Source organism: Aquarana catesbeiana, linkage group LG02 (assembly GCF_042186555.1).
Source record: "Aquarana catesbeiana isolate 2022-GZ linkage group LG02, ASM4218655v1, whole genome shotgun sequence".
In the NCBI taxonomy this organism is placed as follows: domain Eukaryota; kingdom Metazoa; phylum Chordata; class Amphibia; order Anura; family Ranidae; genus Aquarana; species Aquarana catesbeiana.
The window spans coordinates 797,407,620-797,432,242 of NC_133325.1; the positions used below are offsets into that span (position 1 = coordinate 797,407,620).

Consider the following 24,623-nt stretch of genomic DNA (forward strand, 5'->3'; position numbering starts at 1 on the left):
ATTTATTTATGTGAATGGTGTCTGCACAGTGAGAATTCTGACACTGTATTAGAGTACTTTATATGTATTTACAATATATGTTTGCACATTGCACAAACATTATACTCTCAAAAGTATTGGGACGCCTGCCTTTACATGCACATGAACTTTAATGGCATCCCAGTCTTATGCTGGCCATACACTATATTTTTCGGCCAGTTAATGGGCACAAATTGGTAATCAGTTGGGACATTTGAGCCGAAAAGACAAAAGGACAAGTTTGGAAATTTTCTGCCGAACGAACGATAAATTGAAAGGTTAATGTGTTTCCCGTCCAAACTGTTTACACTAGGTATATGTGGAAAAAAAAACAAACAAAAAATTGATTAACTTATGTCTACGATTTATTGGTCATTACATGATGGCACTATCGTTTGCTCTCACGGCCGAATGTTCGTTTTTCGAAAATTGGTTTGAACGAGTCTGTAGGGTTCAAATATTGAGTTGGCCCACCCTGATCCAGCATTGTACGCCCCAGATCTGTACCATTTTGTATTTTTTTGCTGCACTTTACAGAAACCAGACAACAGTTCCTCTGGCTCCTGTAGTGGTGATTAGCCTTGAGGCCTAGGAGCCAAGCACAGGAGAAGCAAAGTATTGTCTTATTTATTTATTACAGGTACTTATTGGGACGCCTGCCTTTACACGCACATGAATTTTAATGGCATCCCAGTCTTAGTCTGTAGGGTTCAATATTGAGTTGGCCCACCCTTTGCAGCTTTAACAGCTTCAACTCTTCTGGGAAGGCTGTCCACAAGGTTTAGGAGTGTGTCTATGGGAATGTTGTACCATTCCTCCAGAAGCACATTCGTGGGGTCAGGTATATGTTGGACAAGAAGGTCTGGCTCCCAGTCTCCACTCTAATTCATCCCAAAGGTGTTCTATCGGGTTGAGGTCAGGACTCAAGGCCAGTCAAGTTCCTCCACCCCAAACTCGCTCATCCATGTCTTTATGGACCTTGCTTTGTACACTGGTCCAAGTCATTTGGTGGAGGGGGGATTATGGTGTGGGTCTGCTTCTCCTGGGTGGATTTGATGCTTCATTGTTATTCTCTTAAATAATAAAAAAATATTTGTACCAGAAATGTTATTCTTCTGTGCTGTAACTTGTGTTGTCTTAGAATAAAGCTGCAAATACCTTTAAAGACTTGTTTAGGTCATCTCTAACAAAGGGACAGTGTGATCAAGGGAGTAAGAAACGAGAAGCTGAGAAGCTCAGAGGTCACAAGACAAAAGAATCTCCCAGACCACACCATGACATGCTGGGCTGGACCATCGCACTACTGCTAGCTGATTGATATTGATTTCCTCTAAGATAAGCCAGGACTGAAAGGTCCACCTCCCTCCTCCACAGCTAAGGCAAATGTTAATGTTTGCACCATTAGCTTTATTAGAGAGATCAGCAGTAGGATTGTACATCCCTCGATAACTGCTATTTGGATGTCTGAGAGAAGCTTAACGTTATCTTGTGGCCATGCTACGGACAGTAAAGTATTTACATATTTATAACAAGCAGTAAGTTAACTTTAAAACAGACCCACAATGCCCTCTGTAGTTAAAGATATTGTGGAGCTTTTTACATCCACAGCAGAAAGCACTGACATCACTGAAGTAGTTCTCTCAGCAGCACTGCTCTTCCTGCTCTACTCTCCTAAAAGCTCCTTCTCTGTGTTTACACTAGAGATTAGAAGGCTGAAAGGCTGCTATGTCACTGTTCTGAGCACGAGCAAGGTGAGCTAAGCTGCTGGGTCACTGCTGGGAAAGGGGCATGGTGAGCTGACCCAGCATGCTGGGTCACTGCTGGGAGAGGGGCAGGGTGAGCTAAGCTGCAGAGTCACTGCTGGAAGGAGCAGGGTGAGCTGAGCTGCAGTCTCACTACTAGGAGAAGGGCAGGGTGAGCTGAGCTGCAGAGTCGCTGCTGGGAGAGAGGCAGGGTGAGCTGAACTGCAGAGTCACTGCTGGGAGGAGCAGGGTAAGCTGAGCTGCAGAGTCACTACTAGGAGAGGGGCAGGGTGAGCTGAGCTGCAAAGTCACTGCTGGGAGAGAGGCAGGGTGACCTGAGCTGCAGAGTCACTGCTGGGAGAGAGGCAGAGTGAGCTGAGCTGCTGAGTCACTGCTGGGAGAGAGGCAGGGTGAGCTGAGCTGCTGAGTCACTGCTGGGAGAGGGACAGGGTGAGCTGAGCTGCTAGGTCACTGTTGGTAGAGGGGCAGGGTGAGCTGAGCTGTTGGGAGGGGGGCAGGGTGAGCTGAGCTGCTGAGTCACTGCTGTGAGAGGGGCGGGGTGAGCTGAGCTGCTGGGTCACTGCTGGGAGAGGGGCAGGGTGAGCTGAGCTGCAGAGTCACTGCTGGGAGGAGCAGGGTGAGCTGAGCTGCAGTCTCACTACTAGGAGAAGGGCAGAGTGAGCTGAGCTGCAGAGTCGCTGCTGGGAGAGAAGCAGGGTGAGCTGAGCTGATGGGTCACTGCTGGGAGGAGGGAAGGGTGAGCTGATTTGCAGAGTCACTGCTTAAAGTGGGAAGAAGGTGAGCTGAGCTGCTAAGCCATTGCTTGAATGGGGGAGCAGGGTAGGCTTAGCTGCTTTGTCACAGTTGGGAGGGAAAGTTGCTAAATCACTTCTAGGAGAGGGGAGCAAGGGTAGTTGAACTGCTTGTAGGGGGACAGCAGAGGAAGCTGAGCTACTAGGTCACTTCTGCGAAGAAAGCAGGTGAGCTAAACTTCTGACACATTGCTGGGACAGGGGAGTTGAGCTGGTTAGGGGAAATTGCTGAAGGAACAACCTGGATGCCTTCCATGCTTCTGCTGTAACCTTTGAGGATAAATTGCTCCACCGATATGTTGTCTCTGCTAAATGCAACAAGAAATCCCCTACGGGGGGGAGAACATTTTGGGGTCCTGAACATAATATCAAAGTATCTAGGCAAAGAATTACCAAATTACACATACGTCCCTCTCATGTCATTCTGACAGTCTGATAAAAGCATAAGTAGTAGTGGTACATCAGCACTAAAAGCAAGTGCTGCTGTCCCAGTACTACTCATTCATCTGGTGGCTGTAAAACAGCAATCATCTCTGCTGTTCTTAGTCCCACCTTCTGCCTCCTAGCATGTAATTAGACAGCATTCACTACATGATGTACTGTTGTGCCCCCGTAGCAGGCAGGTGGGTGGGCATTCTGTGTGCACCCTCGTTTTTAGGCTAGTTGCTGAAGCTGATCTGGTGCTGCATCCTAAATAGCTGCCTGAGCGATAATATGCTGAGTGCTGGCTGAACAATCTGGCTTGTGACTGATGTTAATGGAGAATGGATGGTCTTACATGTGTTGTCCTTTGGAATGTAAATGCCACTATCTATGGCACTGATTGTGTCTCTGCGGACATGTTTTTGGTTTATTCGCATGGTACTACGTGTCTGGAGTCATGTTTCTGGAGTGTCAGTATGGTACAGATTGTGTCTCTGTGGTCATGTTTCTGGTGTGTCAGTATGGCACTGATTGTGTCTCTGCAGACATGTATTGGTGCATTTGCATGGTTCTACGTGTCTGGAGAACAAATAGAGGAGCGCTGTTCCAAAGGATGGTTATTGGGCAGTAATGGAAAATCCATATCTAATAATAAATACTTTAATGGCAAATAATCAGAGAGTACATCTAGCTGCCAGGGGTTACAAACATATCCAGAGTATGGCTATTTTTCTTTTACTCTGAATATGCTTGTAACCCCTGGCAGCTACATGTACTCTCTGATTATTTGCCATTAATGTATTTATTATTATATATGGATTTTCCATTATTACATATAATATATCTATTTGTTTTTCATATGTTTCTTCTCTTTTGGTCTTTTGAGATTGGGAGCAGCGGCCTCAGTTTGGCAATTCATTTTCCAAGAGGACTTCTTTGGTCACCCATGTTTGCACCTTGACTGTTGATCTTTTGTACGTGTCTGGAGACACTTCTAGTGATTGTGTCTCTGAGGACATATTTCTGGTGTGTCAGTATGGTACTAATTGTGTCTCTGTGGATATGTTTCTTGTGTGTCAGTATGGTACTAATCGTGTCTCTGCAGACATGTTTTTGGTGCATTCGCATGGAGACATGTCTAGTGATTGTGTCTCTGAGGACATTTCTGGTGCGTCAGTATTAGGGATGAGCCGAACCCCCCCCCCCCCCCGGTTCGGTTCGCAGCAGAACATAGGAACAGGCAAAAACTTTGTCTGAACACCGTTAAAGTCTATGGGACACGAACATGAATAATCAAAAGTGCTAATTTTAAAGGCTTATATGCAAGTTATTGTCATAAAAAGTGTTTGGGGACCTGGGTCCTGCCCCAGGGGACATGTATCAATGCAAAAAAAAAGTTTTAAAAACCGCCATTTTTTTGGGTGCAGTGATTTTAATAATGCTTAAAGTGAAACAATAAAAAAGTGAAATATTCCTTTAAATTTCGTACCTGGGGGGTGTCTATAGCAGTGTTTCTCAACTCCAGTCCTCAAGGCGCCCCAACAGGTCATGTTTTTAGGCTTTCCATTATTTTGCACAGGTGATTTGAGCAGTTTCACTGCCTTAGTAATTACCACAGCCATTTCATCTGAGGGAAATCCTGAAAACATGATCTGTTGGGGCGCCTTGAGGACTGGAGTTGAGAAACACTGGTCTATAGTACGCCTGTCAAGTGGCACATGTTTCCCATGTTTAGAACAGTCCCTGCACAAATGACATTGGGCCCTGTATGAATATTAAGGGGAGCCCTGAACCAAAATTAAAAAAAAAAAAAAATGTGTGGGGGTCCCCCCAAATTCCATACCAGGCCCTTCAGGTCTGGTATGGATATTAAGGGGAACCCCGCGCCAACATTTTTTTAAAAAAATGGCGTGGGGGGGTCTGGTATGAATTTTAAGGGGGGCCACGCACCAAAATTTAAAAAAATATGGCGTGGAGGAACGTCATAGTGTGGCCGTGCCCTCAGTTATAAAAGAACTGTCAAATCGAAGACGCGTCATACGGCGGGAGCCTCCCATGGAGGCGGGTCGTGCGGCTTTTTTTTTTTCGCTCTGTCGGCGGAGCGAGAGGAGAAGAAGAATGGACTTTGTGGGACATTTTTATTTTTTTAATAAATGACTTGTCCCAAGCCGTGTCTTGTCATTTTTACCATTTTAACACTTTTTTTGTGAAATGGTAGGGGTACATTTGTAATATAAGAAAAAAAGCTGCGCTAAATACTAATGATCAAAAAGTGTGACCTAAAGAATATTTATCTAACAAAATAGAACTCCTTGTGTCGCACTAATAGATGAATATTTAAATGCAATCACAAGTTAAATGTGCAAAATAAACATACAAATGAATACAATATATATATATATATATATATATTATAATATATATATATATATATATATATATACACATATATATATATATATATATATATATATATATATATATATATATATATATATATATATATTATAATATATCTATATATATTATAATATAATATAATATAATATGAGTCCCGTCCAATGGGCTACTGGATAAAAGTCCCACTGAATGTGCAATTCATAGTGATTTTCCAAGTGGTGATATCTTAGCCCTACAAACATTAGTGACATACGTCCACAACACCATGGGAGATGTGATAAAGTGCGACAGGAAAGTTCCTCCACCAGTGATATTAATGCCGCTTACCAGCTTTTTAGATCTCTTGTTTAAGGAGATCGTAAGTGCCTGTGGCTCTTATCCCCAGCCATGGGTCTTTAAAACTTGAATGGCCAGATGTCACCGGACTCTCTATGTGGGGTATCCTCTGTGCAGCAGATATACGCTGTTATACCAGTTAAATGGTACCAGAAAGGATAGGCAGCTGGGGGAGGCAGGTGCACCGATATCAGGTTCAGGGATCAGGCATTTTTTGGGGGTTTTTTTGTGATTTTTGCTCTTCGGGGTGGCCACAGCTCCGAGGGTTCACAAAGCTTCCAGCCCAGTACTGGACTTTCTGAAAACGCGGATGTGCCAATCTCTGTTACCTCAATAATCTTTGTTCATTTGTACCCTTTTACCATTTCACACAGGGGGGGAGACCGGGATCTGGGGGTCCCCTTGTTAAAGGGGGCATCCAGATTCCGATAACCCCTCCGCCTTCAGACCCCACAACCACCGGTCAAGGGTTGTGGGGATAAGGCCCCTGTCCCCATCAACATGGGCACAAGGTGCTTTGGGGGGCTACCCCAAAGCACCCTCCCCATGTTGAGCGCATGTGGCCTGGTACACGGGGGGGCATGCTGGGACTGTGAAGTCATAAGGGAGCGGGGTCACCAGATGACATCACCCGGTGACCACGCCCCATGCCTATATAAGTCATTGCGTGGCGCTCACACAGCATTACAGCGGGAGAGAGCGTCGTGTCAACATCGGAAGAAGAGAAGAGGGAAGAAGACGACGAAGAAGACCAGGCCACCGCTAGCAAGAGAGCGGCAAAAGAGCAGAAGATAGCGGAGGAGCCCGGCAGAAGAACCGGACACCGGGAGAAGAGGCCAGAGAGACCCCCGAAGTCGGAAAAAGACCCCCAGAGCTGCCTACGATGTACCCCAAACTCATTCACATAGGGTGGGGGGTCAGGATCTGGGGGCCCCCTTATTAAAGGGGCTCCCAGATTCCGATAAGCCCCCCACCCGCAGGCCCTGACAACCAGCGGCCAGGGTTGTTGGGAAGAGGCCCTTCAACATGGGGACAAGGTGCTTTGGGGTGGGGGGCCGCAGGGTGCCCCCCTCCCCCAAAGCACCCACCCCCCATGTTGAGGGCATGCGGCCTGTTATGGTTCAGGAGGGGGGGCACTCGCTCATCCCCACCCCTTCCTGACCAGCCGGGCTGCGTGCTCGGATAAGAGTCTAGTATGGATTTTGGGGGGACCCCCACGCCGTTTTTTTGGCGTAGGGGGTTCCCCTTAAAATCCATACCAGACCTAAGGGCCTGGTATGCTCCCAGAGGGGAATTCCCCCTTGCGCTCGCTGCAATAGGAAAATGTGTTTTTCCTATTGCAGCCAGCGTGAGATGTACAGTACCCTGTCGCAGAGAACCAGCGCGATAGGATCGCGCTGGAAACATTCTCGTGGCTGCGTACTGTAGTTTGTACAAAAGTCCGATGGTTTTGTGTACACACGATCAGACTTTGCTCCATCGGACTTTTGTTGCCGCAAAGTCTGTGCGTTCGCACAGCCAACAAAAGACTGATGAAAATAGAAAAAGTTTGCGTACACAAGGTCGGATGTTGCTCCAAAACAGCTAATTTGCATGTTTGTTGTCAAAAAGTCTGATCGTGTGTACGGGCCTTTAGCATGACCCAGTCAAAGTCCATCCCTGAATCCAATTGAGAATCTGTGGCAAGACTAGCTGATCACAAATGCTCTCCATCCAATCTGACAGAGCTTGAGCTATTTTGCATAGAAGAATGGGCAAAAATGTCCCTCTCTAGATGTGCAAAGCTGGTGGAGACATCCCCAAAAAAGACTTGCAGCTGTAATTGCAGAGAAAGGTGGTTCTACAAAGTATTGACTCGGGGGGGGGGGGGGGGGGGGGTGAATACAAAATGCACGCCACACTTTTCACATATTTGTAAAAAAAATGTTGAAAACCATTTATCAATTTCCTTCCAATTCACAATTATGTGCCATTTTGTGTTGGTCTATCACATTAAATCCCAATAAAATACATTTATGTTTTTGGTTGTAAAATGTGGAAAATTTCAAGGGGTATGAATACTTTTTCAAGGCACTGTACACATCTGCTTCCATTGCATCATCTGTTGTCAGTGCAAGATATTCTATGGAACAAAGACTTGTACAGCGCAAAGTCTGAGATACAGCAGCATATTAACAAAGAGCAGCTGGTGTCTCACAGCTCAGCAGTTTCCACCTGATGCTGGCTGCTGGGAGGCTATTTAGGTCCTCCCCTACTAGTGCCTCTTGCTCTAGTGTTTTACTGCTGCCAGATTTTACTCATCATTAATTATGATCTTGCTCCTGTCCTGTACTCTGTACCATGCTGCCCAGCTCTCCCTTGTTCCCGATCCCATTTTTGCTCTTTCTTCCCATTTGCTCCCTGCACCTCCAGTTTTCAACTGCTTTCCTGTGTTCACCATTTTGTATATATTGTATATGTATACTGTAGTTAGATGTTAGTTAGTCTTTCTGTTTATTGTGTTGATTAGTTAGGTATTCTGCCACTGGGTTTTTGGTTCACTTACATTTTTTAATGTTTGCTGTGTGTTGGTGTTTGGATGGATTTTGTTTCACTGTAAATAAATCTCACTTAAAACATACACAGTCTGGTCCCAGTTTCCTGAGTGTAGCCATGCAGATCTGGCCATCCCTGCTGTTGATTCCTGACATCCACTGCCATAGCGATGCAAGGCTAATTATTCTCCATGGACTGTACAGCAGGATGGCTGACGACAGATAGTGGCAGATACAGGTCCAAAAATGCACCAGAACCATCAAAAGCGTGCATGCAGAACCACATCCAGAATGCAGAAATTGTGGTGTGCACCAGCCCTTAAAGTGCTGGGAAATGCAAAATTTTGAATTGTCACCAGAATAAGAGGTTGGCGGAAATCTTCTGTTAGAGAAATTGGTGGCTACAGCTATCTAAATGTTGATTTCCCTAACTTTGTTGAACTTTCTTCTCACATTGTGATGTATCTACAGGCAGGGCAGCTGATATTAGGGTACCAGCAGTACTTCATACCAGACTTGGGCCTCCCAATGGTCTTGGTGACCTTTGGGACGTAAAGTGGTGGAAATTCCAAAATTCTAAATTGTCACCAGAACTGGAGGTTGGGGAAATTTTTTTGTTAGAGAAATGTGTGGCTATGGTTAATCTAAACGTTAATTTAATCTAACTTTGATGAGCTTTCTCCTCACTTTGTGATGTATCTACAGTCACGGCTGCTGAAACTGGGGTACAGGCAGTACTCCCATAGCAGGCTCAGGCCTCAATGGCTAAGTAGCTGGGGGGGAAGTGGGACTGGGCCTGAAAGGGGCTGCCTGAAGGCTTGGACTAGCCGGCTTAAGGGCCAGAGGATCCTCCATTGTGCTTCTGCCCAGCAGTAAATTACTAAGCCAACTATGTTGTCATTAATTTTGGAGTCTGGGCCCAGCAGGGGCTGCCTACAGGCTTAAAGTGGCCTGCTGCAAGGCCAGAGAATCCATCGATGAGCCCCTGCCCAGCAGTAAATTACTAAGCCAAATATGTTGTCATTAATTTTGGAGTCTGGGCCCAGCAGGGGCTGCCTACAGGCTTAAAGTGGCCTGCTGCAAGGCCAGAGAATCCATCGATGAGCCCCTGCCCAGCAGTAAATTACTAAGCCAACTATGCTGTCATTAAGTAGGGGGGGGGTCTGGGCCCAACAGGGGCTGCCTACAGGCTTAGAGTGGCCTGCTGCAAGGCCAGAGAATCCTTCAGTGAGCCCCTGCCCAGCAGTAAATTACTAAGCCAACTATGCTGTCATTAAGTGGGGGGGGTCTGGGCCCAGCAGGGGCTGCCTACAGGCTTAGAGTGGCCTGCTGCACGGCCAGAGAATCCTTCAGTGAGCCCCTGCCCAGCAGTAAATTACTAAGCCAACTATGTTGTCATTAAGTGGGGGGTCTGGGCCCAGCAGGGGCTGAATACGGGCTTAGAGTGGCCTGCTGCAAGGCCAGAGAATCCTTCAGTGAGCCCCTGCCCAGCAGTAAATTAACTAAGCCAACTATGTTGTCATTAAGTGGGGGGTCTGGGCCCAGCAGGGGCTGAATACGGGCTTAGAGTGGCCTGCTGCAAGGCCAGAGAATCCTTCAGTGAGCCCCTGCCCAGCAGTAAATTACTAAGCCAACTATGCTGTCATGAAGTGGGGGATCTGGGCCCAGCAGGGGCTGCTTCAGACTCAGACTGGTCAGCTGCAAGGCCAGAGGATCCTCCAGAATCCCCCTGTCCCGTAGTTACTAAGTTAATTACTAAGCTGACCAAGCTGCCTACATATAATCTGCCCTTTCTGTACAACTCTGGAGGGGCTCACCTACCACTCCGGCAGAAAACCTAACTGATAGGCTACACAGGGGCCCCATGATTTCTAAAGGCGGCACGGACTACAGGCCAGGAAGTAATGAAGAAAGATCTCCCTAATGGAACATTGGTACAAAATAATAAATAACTGACAGATGTTTTAACCCTTCCCTATACAGTTAAAAAGTAAAAAAATAAATAAAATGTGGCTTTAGCCATCCATTAAACCAAGCACTAAGCAAAGACGTGATGCTATGCAGGATTTATATGTGCAGCAGATCAGACATAGTAGTCCTAAGGCAGGAATGTATTCATGTAGAATAAAAAGCTATATACTGTATCACGTTATGCAGTGAACAGTTTACTGGAAGTGGTACTTTACCATGAATAGTAACAACAGGAGTGATGCTTTCCTTAGAGACAAATAAAAAAACGACACTACAGAGCAGGAACCCACCAACTGTAAGTCATTAATGGTATTTAGCGTCGCACTCATGGCGTCGCACTTATGGCATCCCGCTGATCATAAAAATGTCCTTTTCTTGTGTTGTTTCTATCCCTTAAAGGGACACCCAAGACTTTAATTCATTTGTGAACGTGGCGGTGAAAACCTTGCAAATTAATCTTGTGCTGGTAGAAAAATCAAAGGCTTGTTGTAAATTCTGTCCATGTACACAGCAGGTGATCTTCGCCTTCCAGTCACTGCATGCATTGTGTATTCTTGCGCACCACGTGTTCCTCTAATAATTCTGCTTGTTTGAAAATACTGGTAAATATGTCTTAATTCAATTGGTTAGTGAAGGACAGAAGATTGACATGGATCCTGTAACACAATACCCCTATAGCACGCACCCATACTGGTACAATTATATGTGTTTGTATTGAGTGTGGCTCTTCCTTGTGTACAGAAAACCCAGAATCCAAACAATGAGTATTGGGGTAAAATGTCAAGTCCACAGGCCTATTTTCTGTCTCTGCCATTATATATGAGGTACATTAACGTGCGTCGGGGGGCACAATGATGTCAGGCAATGCATATAGACGAGGCCAGGGACAAGCCTAGTTGTCATGGTTACGCCATACAATACTTTATTAAGTGAATGCGCAAACGCTGACATATAGAAATATTGTGCTGGGACTGGGACTTTCACTTATCATGCGATACATACCATTACTCTTTGGTAATATACTTTGTTTACAGCAACAGATAACCCATTAAGAATGTTTTCATGTTTTCCGATAAAAAAACAAATAGAGTCACCATTGTTCGACCATTCACTTCAACAAACAATTTCCCATAGGATTATATGTGAATTTAACATATTTATGCATGTTCATTACCTGGAAAAGTCTTTCATGTGTAGACATCCAAAAGCCCAGAGACTGCTGCTGGGTGCCGCCATCTTGAATTCGATGTTAGCAGCCCCAGCAGACTCTCCATAGTGCTCCTCTTCACTCTTTGCCCAGCAGTTACATAAAAAGTTATGTAGGGAGGTGATTAGGGGGGTGGCGCCACTCCATATGGGGCGCCACCCCCTTAATCCATGCGCCCGGCCCCTAATCTACATGCAGGGCGCTGGACACATGGATTCCAATGGGGTTTTTAATTTTTTTTTAAGCACTGCAGCTCTAATTGGTTTAAATAAGGGTGGGCTCGGGGCGCCAAGCCCACCCAGTTGTGTGACAATAGTGTTTTGATATTCACTATTGTCTTTCTGCTTCTCCTTCTGGACAATCAGGAAGCGGGAGGAGCGCGATTGGCCAAAAGGAGAAGCGATCGTATTGGCCGGTACCGGGGGCGAGGAGGATGTATGGGGAGATTCAGAAGATGGCCGCCGTCATCTCTCTGCTCTGCATTGCCGCCAGGAATGATCTCTCTGCTCTGCATCACCACCCAGGGCGATCTCTCTGCTCTGCATCACCACCCCGAGCGATCTCTCTGCTTTGCGTCACCACCGGAGCGATCTCTCTGCTCTGCATCACCACCCAGGGCGATCTCTCTGCTCTGCATCACCACCCCAAGCGATCTCTCTGCTTTGCGTCACCACCGGAGCAATTTCTCTGCTCTGCATCGCCGCCCGGAGCGATCTCTCTGCTCTGCATCGCCGCCCGGAGCGATCTCTCTGCTCTGCATCGCCTCCCAGGGCGATCTCTCTGCTCTGTATCTCCAGCCACAGTGATATCTCTGCTCTGCATCGCCGCCTGGAGCGATCTCTCTGCTCTGCATCGCCACCCAGAGCGATCTCTCTGCTCTGCATTGCCGCCCGAAGCGATCTCTCTGCTCTGCATCGCCACCCGGAGCAATCTCTCTGCTCTGCATTGGCGCCCGGAGCGATCTCCCTGCTCTGCATCACCACCCAGGGTCTATCTCTGCTCTGCATCACCACTTAGGGCGATCTCTCTGCTCTGCATCGCCACCTGGAGCAATCTCTTTGCTCTGCATCGCCACCCAGGGTGATCTTTCTGCTCTGCATCGCTTCCCGACCGCGTGAGGGGGGGGTCTAGGTTTTTTCTTTTGCAGCCCCCCTCCGGAGCACCAGCCACCACTGTAGGGAGGTGAGGAAGGATAGCAGAGGAGCTGCCTGAATAATAAGTAATAAGATACTCACAGAAAAGGAAAGGGCTATGATGTGCACGGAGGGAGGGAGCTATGCTAGGGTTTTAACTCTCCTGGAGTAGTCAATTTTTCTAGTAAGTTGAAAGGCACATTGCAATTGAATAAAAAAAATGCCTTTTGAGCATATTAGATGATTTCCAATTACCAACTCTTACCAGAGAAGTGGTGTTAAGAGCTCTTTTTGAAGCCCAAGGAGTTATATTACGGTATTAGAAGTCCGCTGACTCTCCCTCTAATAAGGAGTGGGTGCAGTACATGGATGAAACTCTCAGGTTGGAAAAGTACATATATCAGCATAGGGGATGCCCCTGCAAATAGGGCCAATGGTTGGACACCCCCGGCTTGAGTCCTCCTGACCTGATCATGGACAGGCTTTCTCATTGGTTAAGGTGAATTCACTTGCTCATGGATCTTAGTTGAGAACTTCAATGCTTTGGTCAGATGTTTTGGCTGTAAATATGCTGTATGTCAAAAGTTCAGGTGTAAAAACTATGTCTGACTGAGTTGGGCTGTCTATGCATTACTATGCATATCTAACGTTCATGCTTTGAAAGATATCTGAAATGTGGGGAGGATATTTTGGATTTGCTGTACCAAAACCGCTTGTTGATTTTCAATGGCGAAAACTGTCAGTTTAGAGCCGACCTACTGGTCAGGCGGGAACCCCCCCCCCCCCCCCCGGGAGGCCCCAAAAAGGCTCATATGTTACGATGTGGGGACACACAAAGGGCAGGTAGTGTGGGGAGGGACAATAGGCTAGAAGTAAGGGCTGACAGTCTAGAGAAGGTATACTAGACTAGAAGAAAGACTTGTAGTCTGGAGGAGGTACACTAGGCTAAGAACATGGGCTGGTAGTCTAGAGGAGGTACACTAGACTAGGAGTAATAGTCGGTAGTTTGGCGGGAGTACAGTAGACTAACAGTAAGAGAGCTGGTAATCTGGAGAAGGTACACTAGACCAGTGTTTCTCAACTCCAGTTCTCAAGGCGCCCCAACAGGTCATGTTTTCAGGCTCTCCATTATTTTGCACAAATGATTTGATCAGTTTCACTGCCTAAGTAATTACCACAGCCGTTTCATCTAGGGGAAATCCTGAAAACATGACCTGTTGGGGCGCCTTGAGGACTGGAGTTGAGAAACACTGCACTAGACTAAGAGTAGGGTCTGGTAGTCTAGTAGAGGTATACTAAACTAGTATAAGAACTAGTAGTTTAGAAGAAGTACAGTAAACTAAGAGTAAGAGGTGGTAGTCTGGAGAAGGTTCACTAGACTAGGAGTAAGGGCTGGTAGTCTAGAGGAGGTATACTAGACTAGGAGTAAGAACTAGTAGTTTAGAGGAAGTACAGTAAACTAGGAGTAAGAGGTGGTAGTCTGCAGAAGGTTCACTAGACTAGGAGTAAGAGCTGGAAGTATAGAGGAGGTATACTAGACTAAGAGTAAGGGCTGGTAGTCTAGAGGAAGTATAATAGACTAGGAGTAAGGCCTGATAGTCTAGAGGAGGTAAACTAGACTCAGAGTAAGAGCTGGTAGTCTGGAAAGTAACACAAGACTGGGAAAAGGCTGCTACTCTAGATAAGGGATATTAGATTCTGGTTAAAGTCTAAAGGCTGGCACTTTGCATAAGGACCACTAGCTACTAGGTAAGGCTGGTAGTTTGGAGGTGGAACACTAGGTTGTATGAACCGGCAGACTAGAGGAACACTAAACTGTTGGCAAGGGCTATTACACAGAGTGCTAGAATATGGGTAAAGTGTATGAAGAACACAAACTTCTTTTAGTACGAAGGGATGGGACGCATTCGGATGATATCCCAAAATCCGTAAGTTTATTTGATAGACAGCACATACCATGTCCTTCAGCCCCTCTGATATGTTTCACCCATCCGGGCTTAGTCATAGAGACTATGGGAAGCTAGATGCAGCAAGGTTCCGTATTTCTTATAACAAACTTATATGGTGGGTAAGGGCTGGTACAGTATATAATAAACATCAAACTTTAAAAGACTGGCAGACCATTAACCTATCACTGCATAGTTTTCATAACTGTTAAGCAAACACACAAATGCATCATTCATCTTCAAGATACAGGAAGTCCCCGAGTTACGAACACAATAGGGACTGTAGGTTTGTTCGTAAGTCAAAGTTGTTCGTAAGTCGCAACCGGTCGGAACACTGCATTCGTAAGTGTAACGTCCGCCTGTGCATGGATGTGGGATGTTCTGGGCGCTTGTTATGTTATCTGGGGCTCTTCTGGCCATGCAGTACATGTAATACTGCAGTATGGGATGTGTCCGGAGGTATCCAGGACCAGCGTGGAGCACAAGTGGCCGGCATTTGAGGCCGTTCGTAAGTAGGAGTCGTTCGTAACTCGGGTGTTCGTAACTCGGGGACTGCCTGTATACATTACACAATTCTGGGTCCTTAGCTATACAATCTACTATTCTTGCAGCTCTTTCTAGAACATAAACATCCATTCCAACACCAAATCTGCCAGGAAATGTCTAAATATAAAGCAACTCTTTTTTGTTAACTAGGTTAGACTTTGGGGGTGATATTGTTGAAGTTAAAGTATAAGTACAGTGAAGAGCATTTACTGAAATGGCAATGAGCATGTTGACATCTTACTGATTTCTCCCAATGTGTGTCTGCTTGCAAAATGGTATACAAATGTGGTCACAGGAAATGAGGGTCACACAAGCGGGGATGCCAGATGCTGCCAACAGAACTGCATGGAACGAGAAGTCTCCGCCAAGCACTGGAAGGAAGACTTCGGGAGTCTCATGGGCTGGTCGGTAAAAATGCTTTTGCTAAATGAAAGTGAGGAAGCTTAAAACTGTTGGCTTTCGCCTACCGTACCAAGATCAGTCTTAAGATCTGTTGGCAGACTTAACTTTCTTGATCCTTTAACTGAAACAACAGAAAAAGGAGAAAGGTCATTATTAAATGCCAAGGAAAATCCCAGAACAAAAAAAAAAGACATTCTGTTGGGGGGGGAAAAAAATAAAATATAAGGCTGCAGGACACACAGAGGGGAAAACAAGACCACCCATATCACATCAACACAATTGGTTTCCATCGGGCATAAGCAGTAGAAGGTCATGCAGCCTCCACGGGCACATTGCCTATCGACTCTGTCAAACCAACTTGAGTACTTGGCTTTTATATCCACAGGGCTGTAGATACAACTTCATGTTACATTTGCTTGAGAGCTACAAGAAACACCTCCTCGATGCACCTCTGACCTTGGGTTATGGATGGCTGGGAGCTGAATTCTATAAAAAGAAGCCTATAATGGTTGCTATAGCATGAGATGCTGGATAGAGGTCAGGCCATGTTAAAGTTGTCCATGATGCTGCTTTACTTTTGAGAAGTGAGTGTCTTCTTTTTTTTTTTTTTTCTGATTGAACAATGGCAGCAAGAAGAATATATAGAGCTGTAAATGTTAATGCGGAGCCTGACATTCTTCCATAGCAGTAAAACATTTTTTAATACACTGTGAAGAGAAACACTTTAGGGACTTTACATATCCTTCGATCTACAAAGGGATTCGGCTTAACTCACCATTCAGACTGCGTAACATAGAGTGAAAGATAACAACAGGTTAATTTTATTTACCAGATGATGGATAAATCATGCTGATTGAAATTGCACTGCCCTTAAAAAGGATACTCAATACAAAACTGATATTCCAGCTTTTGCTGGTGGCTTCTGGACATATGGCCAGCACTGGAAGGGAGCAGAATATCCTCCAGCAAGGATACTGTAAGTCGTTCAGGTCTTCAGGTTCTGTCTACTTACCCGAAACAGCAAGAGTTTTAACAGAACTTTATGTCCACAATGGAGTATAGGTTTGCATTAATTTGTATACAGGAAGGGGAGAGGGAAAATTTTCTTGCCTTCCCATATAACAAGGACACTGAGGTTCTTTGGAGAATTGGGACAATGTCTGTGACTAAGGCTCCAACCAGCAGCTATGCATAGTCGTACCCAGCGTTGCCAACCGTCAGTATTTTTACTGACAGCCAGTAAAAAACGGGCACTTTTCTCCTGCCAGTAAATGCCAGTGTAGAGCTGCGTGCTGATGTCATCGCGCCTTTACCGATCCCGGAAGTGCAGGTTTGGATGTATTGCCGGCGAGATTACTGTACAGTGTTTGGAGTTTTTATCTTATTTTATCTAATTTTTAACTTTTTTTTTATCTTATTTTATACAGTTTTTATCTAAACAGTAATTTTAATTCTTAATAAAACACCTTGGAAGGTTTTACACTATTGGAGAATTTTTTTCTTTCTTACTCCTGTCTATGATGTTTGAGGAGGTTGGTCCTGAGGAAGATCACTGGTCCTGGTATCCACAGGAGTGTACTCCTATCAGCGCCTGAGGGTTATATGTGCAAAGCTCAATAGACCTCTCTAGAGATAGAGGGTCCCATGAACAGTGCTACTTCTTTGTTATTTCAGGGGTTTCCTACTTGATTTGACTATGAAATACTGCTGGCATAATATTATTTACTCAGGTTTTTTCTTTTATGTACAGTACCTCTACCGGGATAGCCTAATCCAAAACTAGGGCACTCTGCATTTCTGCTGTGGGGGCCCCTACGACCGGGAAGCTGTGCTCGGTAGTGCCTTACCACTACCCTCCTTAGGTCTGCTCTGCCCCGGTGGCAGTAGAATTTTTCTACGGAGAACCTATTCATGGCAGTCCCTTTCCTTCTACTTTACTTAATCTGCACTTAGCGGATTCCTCCTCTCTTCCTTTTTCTCTTCTTCAGACTTTTCGCCCTTTTTTTCCCTCCTTTTTTCCCCCCATCTCCTTGGTCACCCTGAGGGAGTAAGTACAGTTCCTAATCGCAGGTTATGATATGACCCTAAAGGTAGTTTACTGGAATATCAAGGGGCTGAACTCCCCGGAGAAATGCTGTCTAGCTGAGCTTTGGAGGCATAGAACGCAAATAGTCTTCCTCCAAGAGACTCATTTTAGGGCAGACAAGATCCCTAAAGTTCACAATAAACATTTTCTGCTGGTCTACCTTAGTCCGTGTCTCCATCCCCCAAATCCAAAAGGTACCAGCATCCTCATTGCCAAATCCATCCCCTGGCAATTCCTCTATTGCTGTGTACACACGGGCAGACTTTTCGGCATCAAAGGTCCGACGGTCTTTCCGACGGACTTCCGAACGAACGGACTTGGCTACACACGATCACACCAAAGTCCGACGGATTTGTACGTGATGACGTACGACCTGACTGAAATAAGGAAGTTCATAGCCAGTAACCAATAGCTGCCCTAGCGTCGGTTTTCGCCCGTCGGACTAGCATACAGATGAGCGGATTTCTCGATAGGAACTGGGTCTGGCAGAGTTCCAGCGGAAAGATTTGAAACATGTTCCAAATCTAAATTCCGTTTGATTTTTGACCAAAAAGTCCGCTGCAGGTCCGATGAAGCCCACACACGGTCGGATTGTCCGATGGATTCATTCCGTCGGACCAGTGTGGTCGAAAAGTCCGCCCGTGTGTACACGGCATAAGTCTATACGATCCAGGAGGACAGGTTTCTCCTGCTTAAAGGAAAATTATATTCCCATACGTTCACTCTTGCGAACATTTACTTACCCAATAGTAACCGGTTTCCATTTCACTCAACTCTTGATTCTTTCCTAGAGGGCACTCTACTGCTGGGAGGTGATTTCAATTTCTCAACTCTTCTGTTGGCTCTTCTACTCTCCCCAAAGGAGTAAAACTCCGTATTAAAGAGATAGAGGGTCAACAACGTCTGGAAAGTGCTCTAGACACTGGAGGTGGATGTTTTGCACAAGAAGGCTTCATGTTGCTGTTGGTGATGGATGTCTATTAATGAACTTTTAAAGAATTAATACTTATTCACGTGGACTTTACTACACTACATATTTTTAGTTTTTTTTCTTTCTGATATTTTGTGACTGTGATTTGCTGTCAGCTTAGCACAGCTCTGATATATGTATATAGTAAATGCCATTGACAGGAAAAGGTAGCCAGAAAAAAAATGTGGCTGCGACGCTCGGTTCCGGAGCCAGCTGAGACCATCCGAGTGCCTGCTACAGTGTGTTCGGGCGGTGCCGGCGGGGCGAGTCTGGCGGAGGCAGTGCCTGAGCATGTGTCATTTGATATCATGGTGCAAAGGAGCCGGGCGGAGTGGCTGGAGCCTCGTGTGCGGGATGGGAGCAAAGCAAGCTGAGAGCAGGACTGCTAGTGCTGTTTGGACTGGAGTGGACTGAAGGGACCGCCTGGCGTGGAGAGAGACTGTCAATGACTCAGGAGGGGACATGCCATGTCGGTGAGGTATCATCATCTGTGCTGCTGCACACTGTCACTGTGAGAATCAATTTCACGTGTGTGCGCCTACCCATTCAAATTTCTTGCCCTCCTGAGTCCTGTTCTGGAGCTACTTACCTACAATATGGGAAATAAACTAAGAAATATGATTTTTTTTTCCTTAGTATCTTTCTTAAAATCACGTTGCTAATTGCATACTGTACTTGTTTGTAGACCAAATACTGAAATTTGCACGTAAAAACTGTAATTTTGCAACTTTTGGAAATGCTAGTAAAAACTTGGCTGTGCCAGTAAATTTCAATCTAGTAAGTTGGTGGTGTCATGTCAGTAAATTTCAATCTGGTAGGTTGGCAACACTGGTCGTACCCCAGATTTAAAATGTCTACTGTGCAATGTTATAACTATGCAGCACTATGCTACATGATTTTACACAACATCACCAGTGGTCTCATCAGTGATACATCTCGGAAGGCATTTGATAAAAAGGGAATTCTTATTTCATTATTATCATTGCCCTTCAAGCGGAATTGAACGCTGGAACTGTGCCCAAAAATAGGCAGACAAAGGAGGGCGAAGAACTAGTCACCAATACTGTCTGAGCTCTCCCATCATCTGATCACTCCCCATTATTGACTCACCATTCCTTGTTCTGTACTGAGTTTCTGGGTGCAGGTGGCCATGTTGGTAAGGGCAGGGATTTGCTTCCTCGTGTCATAATCTCCAGCAAGCAGGACAGCGAGCAGCACAGTAGTGACATCACCAATTCTCACTCCAAAGACTAGCACTCCTAGGCAGTAGTGAATTAGCATCACTCTGCAGATACAGTTTATAGCTGTGGTCTCCAAACTTCAGCCCTTTGCTTGACTTTATGCGGCCCTTGAGGCATTATTCTTGCCACTGATCCCAACAATGGGGCATAATTCCTTCCACTGGCACCAACAACTCTCACCTTAGTCTCATATAACAAGAGCCTAGAAGTAAGGTTCCCACTATATGGTCTGGTCTGGCCTTCCATGAGGGGTCCTCCCTTTAAGTTGGCTAGAGGAACTTTAGCTCCTAAGTTTTCGCTGGTCTCATGCATCCATATGTTAGGATAAAACAAACAAATTGCCTCCTATAGTGTAGAATGTTAAAACAATTTATTAAAAGGGTAGGTGTGAGCTTAGGGTAATAAAAACACAGGCAATGCTGCCTCTCACATTACTTCAGTTCTGCCGCCCGCTCAGGCCATGCCATTACATCATGACTCTTGACTTCCTCAGGGGAATCGGGTTGGTTGTTAGTTCAGTGTACTCCTCTGCTGCCACTTCCAACAATGCCTCCTCTCCACTTTATATGGACCACACACCTACTTAAAATTAGCCTCCAAGGCTAAGGCTTGATGGGCAAGAGGATGAGATGCTCAGGTGGGGTAACAGATAGGTGAGAGCAGAGGATGGTTGTCATTAGTATGGTGATGATGAGCAGTAGGTTAAAGCCCTGTATACACGGGCCAAATATCAGGCGGTATCGGCCAGTTCAATAGAAACCGGACAACATTTGGCCCGTGTGTATGGCGGCCGACCATCCGGCTTCTGTTGAAGGTGCATTACCAAAAAAGGATTGCCGATTGTCATCCGATCAACGCTCTCAGCCAATGGCTGAGAGCGCTGACCGGTGTGTTCTGGCGGGGAAGTCATCTTCCTGTCAGAACACAATAGCTCAGAGGGGAGATCGCTGTACTAACATTGGATACTTAGTACAGTGGCTCCTCTTGAGCTCTTCAGTTTTTTTTCGTTCAGCCCGCTGGGTTGAATGAAAAAAAAACTGCTAGTGTGTACCAGGCTTAAGTTTACACCTGTAGTTGGGGGGATGATAAGAATTGCTCCCCCTAAGCTGATAAGGCAACTATACAGGGGTATTCACATGCCACGGTTGTAATGCTTTACATAATGCCGAAGTAAAACTTAGCTCCGTTGTCACGTTCGGTACTGCAAGTACTTAAAGTGAACGAGGCCACGCTGAAACCCATTTACTGAGGACACTGTGGGCTCTTACGGGTTGGGAGGTGACAGCATATCACCTGTCAACCGTACTCTGAAGATCGATCCATCATGGGTCAATCTTCAGTAGGCTAATGCAAATGTCAACAGGCCCTATGTGGAGTAGTAGAACAGGAGAAAACAAACCACAAGCTCACAAATGTAACAGAAGCCAGTCCATTCACAAAATAAATCTGATGTCCATCAAAAGTGATAACTTGAAACGTGTTCCAGTTCCTGTAAGCTCCTTGTGTGGTTCCAGGACGATGACCTCCGAACATGAAAAAGAAGATAAACAGGCCCTGTCTTTTTTCTTTTACATATTCAGAGGAGCAGAAGTACATCTTCTGTATGCATTGAACCAATATCAACTACATGGCTTTAGGTCTATGGACTGTGGACACCTGACCACCACAACGATACTATATGAGCTTGTTGGACACCCCCCCCCCCCATAGCCATTTTTTTGCTGTAACAGCCGTAATTCTAAAGGTTTTCCACAAGATTTTGTGCCCGTTCATGCAAAAGAGCATTGGTGATGTCAGATACTGATGTTGGATGAGAAGCCCAAAACCATGGACTTATGGAGATGCCGTCCCCGTCTACCCACCATAGCCATTTGTGGCTTTAACAGCTTTTACTCTTCTGGATGGAAATTCAGGCCCGGAGGAAAAATCCAGAAGGAATAGATGGAAGAATAGCATGACTGGCTTAAAAGGGGAATGGTGGACAGGGGTGGAGAGTTAGGAAAATTTGAAGGATGCAAGCAGGGGAGGTACTGACCTGATTGGTGAAGTGGAGGAGACGGGAGGGGTCCATAGGGAGTTGTAGGTAGAACGGTCCCAAAAAAGTTTCAGTAGGAAGATGGGCAGATACCAGGGAATCTTCCTGCCCTCCCTGTACGGATTAGTGATTTCTGTCCTGTCATGGGTGAGTTTCTGGTGGATTGGGGATCTGTCACGGCAGCTGGCGGGGTTCAAGGCCCTAGAACTTAGGTAGTAGTGAAGGTCAATAGGTTGGGGTTGAAGTTATTTGTTATGCATATTTGGTATTTATATGGTTATTTATATTGATAATTTTGGTAAATAAAGTGGCTGCTGTGGCCATTCAATCCAAGTTGGTGTCAGAGTGTCTAATTTTTAAGTAGGGTGAGTAATGGAGTGGCCAGGCAGCTTGGGGAAGGCCTGAACTTCATGTTTTATACCCTAGTCAAGGCTTTTCACAAGATTTTGTGCCCATTCAGAAAAAAAGCATTGGTCACCATCATGCCAGGTACTAATGTTGGATGAGAAAAGCCCAAAACCATGGACTTTTTTTATGGCGATGCTGTCCCCTTCCCAACCTACAGCCATTTGTGTCTATAACAGCCTTCACTCTCTTGGATGGAAAGGCTTTCCACAAGATTTCGTGCCCATTCAGGCAAAAGAGCATTGGTGATGTCAGGTACTGATGTTGCATGAGAAGAGCTTGCTTACAATTGGCATTCCAATTCATCCAAAAGGGTACTTAGTAGGGTTGAGGTCAGAATTCTGGTTCCTCCACACCAACTTGGTTTAACCATATCTTTGTGGAGCTAGGTTTGTACACAGGGGGCAAATTCCTGGTAGAAATGGTCCTTTCCCAAACTGTTGGTTTAAGGTTGAAAATGTCTTTGTATGTTGTTGAAATTAAGAGTACGTTTTACTGGAAATTAAAATTTGGAGACGTAGCCACATACTTTTGGCCATAAAGCCTAGCACAGCAGGTGCGATAGGAAAAAAGTATCTCTTGGCGGTTAGAACAGTGCCAGTAAATGTGTTTTTATCTCTGAATTTAGCTGTTTTAAGGCCGCTTGATTGATCTGTTTCGTTAGCGTTCCACAGAAGAACTTCTTCCTTGCTCTGCAGATAGGCTGTGATTATAATAAACACATTTTCATCCAGCCTTATCTCCTGTTAATACAGTCTGACTATCTCTATTTCTGCATGCACCAATGCCTCAAAGAGCAAAATCTTCATACATCCGATTATCAGGCTTTCCAGTCTGCCCACGCTGGATTTCAACTGTCACTTAGCATTTCACGTAGAGGGCCCTCTGCTCCCGCTACCGATTTTAAATCATGCGATACGGGCCTCTGCTGCCTTTAAGATATCGCTTTCGGCAGCTCCCAGTCCTCATGCCACCATGCCAATAAATTATTCAGATTTTTTTTTTTTTTTTGCTTTTAGCAATATTTTTGTTGGACTGAGCACGAGCGGAAATGCAGTCAATTATCCCCACAGATTTCTAAAAACCCAATATCGCTAATGCATTTTACAAAGGTAAGTCATTTATAGACAACGCATTTTTTTTTTTTATTGTGCTCATCAATTGCTGCTGCGATACATTAGAGGGCAGCTGGGCGGCGAGGGCGTCTAATTGCTGCAAGTGGTAACCGCTTACATTAGTGACACTGGGAGCTCATTAAATGACCTACAAGTGGCCAGATTACCAGGATGGAAATTAACGGTCAAGCGCTTGAGCTTCAAACCCCCCCCCCCATTGAGTGATGGCAACAGTTTAGACTAATAATATTAATTATGAGTGAAAATTGCTATTCGCATTAATGGGAGGCTGAAAAAAGGCGAGGCGTTTTCCCAGGCAGATGATGAAAGAGTTCTTGGTGGAAGTAAACGGCCCAGTTAATATGACTTATGGCTGCACTTTGTGGGTATTTTTAGAGTTATTACCATTTAAGTGGGTGATTAGACTGATGCAGAGAGCGGAGCTGGAACGAGACCCTGGCAATCTCTTAAGTGTAATAAAGTGCAGGACTTGTGGGGCTGTGCTTCGGGGGCATCCCATAATCCGGTCACCTATCATGATTAACTGCTCAGGCCATTATAATAAGAGTGCATCAGCCACCAACGCAGAGCACAGCGTCCATTATTCACAGATCCTGGGTTCACCAGGAAACATTTATGTTACATTAGGCAATTTTGTTATGCACAGGGCTCCCGTCTTTTATATCAGATTCTGTGCTCATAGTTTACTAATGCTGCCCATACAATGTTCTTCAACTGAGATTTAGATTCAACTGTTAATATATGACAGATACACCTGTATGTATCACTTGTTAAATTTAAGAATAACAGACAAGCGGCGCCAATCTAAGTGCAGCAATACTGTAACTTACATTTAATTAAGTAGTAATTCACTCACTCGAAAACGGATAAAAGCAGGCACATCATGGCAAATGTCAGATGGACAGCAGGGTTCCAGAACGATCATCCAGGCATCGCTGTGGTGTCTTGCTCGGCGGCGCCAGTGGTTTCCGGTGTCCCGGGCTAGAGCGTACAGGGCGCAGGAGGAAGCCGTCACTCAGGAAGTCCCTGGTCTCAGTGGGGGGAGGGAAGCTATGATGTGCACGTATAGGCACCTGCTGTCCATCTGACATTTACCATGATGTTCAAGCTTTTATCCGTTTTCGAAGTGAGTGCATTACTACTAAATTAAATATGTTACAATATTGCTGCACTTAGATTGGCGCTGCTTGCCTATTTTTCGTGTATTTTCCCCCCAGAGGTTCTTCTACTCTCCAGCGTGCTGCCTTCCCAGTGCCAGCTATACTCCCTGTGGTAATCAC

At 45.4% G+C, this 24,623-nt stretch overlaps 1 protein-coding gene across 9 annotated transcripts in view; it reads right to left on the minus strand.

Annotated features, from left to right (window-relative positions):
• STXBP5L (syntaxin binding protein 5L) overlaps nucleotides 1-24,623 on the minus strand; it is a 391,287-nt gene that overhangs the window by 52,496 nt on the left and 314,168 nt on the right. For 5 of the 9 annotated variants that reach the window (XM_073617498.1, XM_073617500.1, XM_073617501.1 and 2 more), the window contains one exon: nucleotides 15,541-15,591. The exons of the other annotated variants lie outside the window; for them this stretch is intronic. In XM_073617498.1, coding sequence (XP_073473599.1) covers nucleotides 15,541-15,591 — 51 coding nt within the window. The remainder of the gene's footprint in view (nucleotides 1-15,540; nucleotides 15,592-24,623) is intronic. 9 annotated transcript variants of the gene reach the window in all.